This window comes from Rhagoletis pomonella, unplaced genomic scaffold, assembly GCF_013731165.1.
Source record: "Rhagoletis pomonella isolate Grant_MI unplaced genomic scaffold, Rhpom_1.0 Rhpom_scaffold_06362, whole genome shotgun sequence".
In the NCBI taxonomy this organism is placed as follows: domain Eukaryota; kingdom Metazoa; phylum Arthropoda; class Insecta; order Diptera; family Tephritidae; genus Rhagoletis; species Rhagoletis pomonella.
Genome location: NW_023464894.1, coordinates 1 through 3,906, shown reverse-complemented (window position 1 = coordinate 3,906; position 3,906 = coordinate 1). Strand labels below are relative to the sequence as shown.

The 3,906-nt window shown below is 37.1% G+C and overlaps 1 protein-coding gene across 1 annotated transcript; it reads right to left on the bottom strand.

The window, feature by feature from the left end:
- Positions 1-2,220: 2,220 nt before the first annotated feature.
- On the bottom strand, positions 2,221-3,659 carry LOC118755468. The gene is made up of 2 exons (XM_036490299.1): positions 2,775-3,659; positions 2,221-2,567 (listed from the first exon to the last, which is right to left on the bottom strand). The coding sequence occupies exons 1-2, from the start codon at positions 3,483-3,485 to the stop codon at positions 2,391-2,393; spliced, it is 888 nt and encodes a 295-aa protein (XP_036346192.1). The 5' UTR covers positions 3,486-3,659; the 3' UTR covers positions 2,221-2,390.
- Positions 3,660-3,906: the final 247 nt, after the last annotated feature.

Genomic DNA, 3,906 nt, shown 5'->3' with positions numbered 1-3,906 from the left:
GCTAACAAGAGTGTGGGTCCGTAAAAAAAAAAACAATTACAAGATTTACTGGCACTTGTGCGCCTAAAAGTGCGCAATACAATTTGCATAATATCCAAACACACAGCCGCGGCCACAGTTGCAGCCACAAGAAGTGCAACCGCCGCCGCCGAAAACAGTGTAATGCAAATGAGTGCAAATTGAATATAGTTTAGCGTTAAGCGGGTCATTGTAGAGTCAGCAGGCAGGGTGTTGGTGGCGGGAGTGGCACAGTTGGAAGGTTGTACAGCAAGAAAGAATTTGTGTGCACGGGGTGTTTGTGATGTGATTTGTTATTTTACGCTGCCTCTTGAAGTCTGCAGCAGTCTCTTCAAGTAGAAATTCAGGAGATTATTTAAGTTTTAAATCCTGTGCTTTTGTTGTTCGGGACAAAGATGCTAAAGGCTTATGTTTGGAAGTTTTGCTGTTTGCGTAACAAAATTGGTTATTTTACCACGCAAATACAATTATACTTTTAGTTATTTTAATTTAGTTGTTTGGGGGCTTAACAAAATGTTTACTTTCACTGCATACATATATAGATAGAGGAGTTATATAAAAAAACTCATATCTGAGCGATCCTTTTGATCTGACTTTGCCGGTTCCGATGAAATGAATAATACGTTATAAAAAATACGAAATACAAAATATAAAATAAACAATACTGAATAAAAAGTACAAAACCGCGTTTCATCATTCTGAAAAACCACATAATTGACATTCGCTGCCAAAAATTAGATTTGCTCACACAAGCTCCTGGCTCAAACCTTATCCATTCGCCCTGAAATATACTAGCCAGAAATGCTATTGAATAATTTTATTATATTATTATTATATTATTATTATAGAAAAGAGAACCATTTTGAAATATAAGTGTTTTTAATCACTAGAAAATAATTTATGCACATACGCGGTTTTTGCATTGTGTTGATACGCGGCTTTGTACTTTAAACGACGATATGTGTTTCAGCTTTCCGAAAACTGCCGCTACATGGAAGCAGGGGCGGTTTTACCCCTATTTTAAACATCTTCAATAGAACGTTCAGTTAGACAAAATGAGATAAACTTACATAGTCATATGTGGGCGGTATAGCACCTATTTTCCAAAAATCCATTACTTCTTTTCAAAGGATTGTTGTTAGTATCAATTTTGAATTAAATCTCGAAATATAGAAGTTTCAAGCATTTATTGACCGTTATATGAAAAGTGGCCGTAATTTAAGTCCGATTTCAATATTTTTTTTTTTTTTTTTTTTTTTATGTGGCAAGCACAAAAACCGTACCGAATTTGGTACAAATTGGTAGAACGGTTACCGAGAACATATACGTATGTAATCATAAGTGGGCGGTGCCACGCCCTTTTCCCAAACTTTTATAATATTCTTATTTTTCGTCTAAATATTATTGTAAATGTCAATTTTGAGTGAATAATCTTCAGTAGTTACTAAAATCGAAATTGTTTTGAAATGTCTAACTTAGACCATGGTGGAATCATAAGAAGGTGTGATCAGTAGATTCACTGCACTTTTTCGGCATTTCTATTCCGGTCACGCATTTAGAGGGAGTAGGAAAAGTACTAAATCTTTACAACTTTTACTACGTTTGTGCATACCATTTTAAAATGTAGTGTATTATATGGTTTTAAGCCTGACTATATGTTTGAACCGATAGTTCCACTAGATTTGATCATACATAAACCTATAACTCTTGTTATTTGTTATACATATTAATGTGTTTTAATCTATCTAAAAAACATTACAAGCATTATAGGAAATTGCCTTAGTCCATTTGGTTTAATATAATGAGAATGAAAAAAAAAGTTATTCATTATTAAAAATCGAATTTTCATACGATTTTTGTATTACCAAGCCAGCCAATTTAAATAATAATATTTTCTAAAAACACTAATTTCTTAAAAAAATGCTTTAAACCAAAAATAGAGGATTTGAGATACTATTTCTCGATACAAATAGTATCATATAAAGGAGGATCGGCAACACCGCCAATAAGACATCCGACTTTGTCAAAATCACAACAAACATGTTGCTATCGATCACACCTTATTATGATTTCACCATGGCGCAGACTATGAGAGCATAGAACTTACCTTACTTCACATTTATATCAGCAACATTAACAAATTGTAAAAAATTTGATTTTTGTAAAGTTGTGAATTATCTTGTAAAAAACGTTTGGGAAATATTGATTTATAAGCACGCTTACTTCAACGTCGTTTATTGGATAGTTACTTCCATTTTCAGCTTTATAAAACTTTTTATAAATACTAACATACATACATACAACGGCATAAAATCGTAGCGCACTATTTCAATTGAAAAGCAAATTTCTTGCTTTCACTGCGCTCATTTCAATCAATATTGTAAATGCGTGCTCCAGATAAATGCCAAAGTGCGCATCCTTTTAAAACCCGACACAGCTATTGGTACGGGACCCCAGGAAATCACTTTAAATGCAGTGGCCTCCAAGCTCTGCACATCGACACCGTTGGAAGTCAGCGTTTTAATTATTGTCGTTAGATTAGAAGATTTCTGCAAAATGGCATGCAAAGCGAAAGCAAAGTGAAAAGCATAGAAGAGAGAAAAATAGAACAAAAACAAATCAGCAGTGATGCGTAAACTTTTCAATTTGCAATATGTCAGGCGGTGGCTGTACCGAATCGGCATCTAGTCCAGTCAGCCATCCAACCAGCTAGCCGATGACGCATAACACACAGCCGGGTTTACGTCGGTACTCACCAACGCTACATCGACCATCGGACGCAGCTCGGCGCTGCGCAAAGCTGCATAAAATTGCGCGAACGCTAGATTCTGCTGACGCTTTTGATTAATCAATTGCACGTATTGGTCGCGAGGCAAGTGCTTCAAAAGCTCCTCCACAAAACTGCTAAACGTGCGTAAGTGGTGGGCATATGGTGGCGGCGGCACTGAGTGCGAGGCGAGTGCAACATAACTCAAATGCATTGCCTCAGCATCGCCCTGCTTGCTCTTCTTCACCTCATCCTCCTCTTCGTTCAACTCATTCAGCAATACAAAATCGAGTTGCGGTTCAAGCTGCAGCTGCTCAACGGATGACCTCGCATTCACCGTGCCATATGTGGCGCCTCCTTGGTTGGAAGTGACTGCATCAGCTTCAGCATCAGGCACAAGCAAATGCAAATACGCCAAAATCTCGGCAACTTCTGGTATTTGCTCGGCCTGCTGCATCAGCTCTGTAAATTGCGTGCTGCGTAGATAATTGAGCACTTCACGGAAATTCGAATCGATGATGTAGTGCTTGGCGACGATTTCGTCCACTGTGGCCGCGGGTATCAGGTCAAGAAAATCTTTTAGTTCGTTGATCATTTCCGGCGAAATTTTCGATGTACTAAGCGACGATATTATTGCTGCTTGAGTTGTTGTTGCTACCGCTAATAGCAATACTAAGAGCAATTTTGTGCGCGAAAGCATTTTTTTTTTTTTTGCTTCTTCGTTCTTCGTATGCACTACTTATTTACTACTTGTACCGTCTATTGTCACAATCAGTCACACACTAAATCGTTCACTATCAAATCACCAACTAAACAAAGGTTCACTCTCAAACGTCACTTTGCTGCGGTCAGCGTTTCTGCTTATCAGCGACTTAATCGACGTTGAGCTGCGAATAACTATATATGTACATATTTATGTGCATACATATGTATACATGCTTTTGCCTTACTCTGTATTTTTGTTTATCGCCAATTTTGTTTTCCTTTCATACTCACATCTCCGATTTCATAAATGCTTTAGAGAACATACTTCCCTATATATGTATATATGTAAGTATGCATGTCCATATAGTATCCCTTTAGGAAATGCTAGCATTCCGGCATAACGAAAATATTCCACA

Coding starts and splice junctions, on each gene's coding strand:
- LOC118755468 (XM_036490299.1), bottom strand. CDS start 3,485: ATGCTTTCGCGCACAAAATTGCTCTTAGTATTGCTATTAGCGGTAGCA. Junction 2,568..2,774: donor CGATGGTCGATGTAGCGTTG/GTGAGTACCGAC, acceptor GCCATTTTGCAG/AAATCTTCTAATCTAACGAC.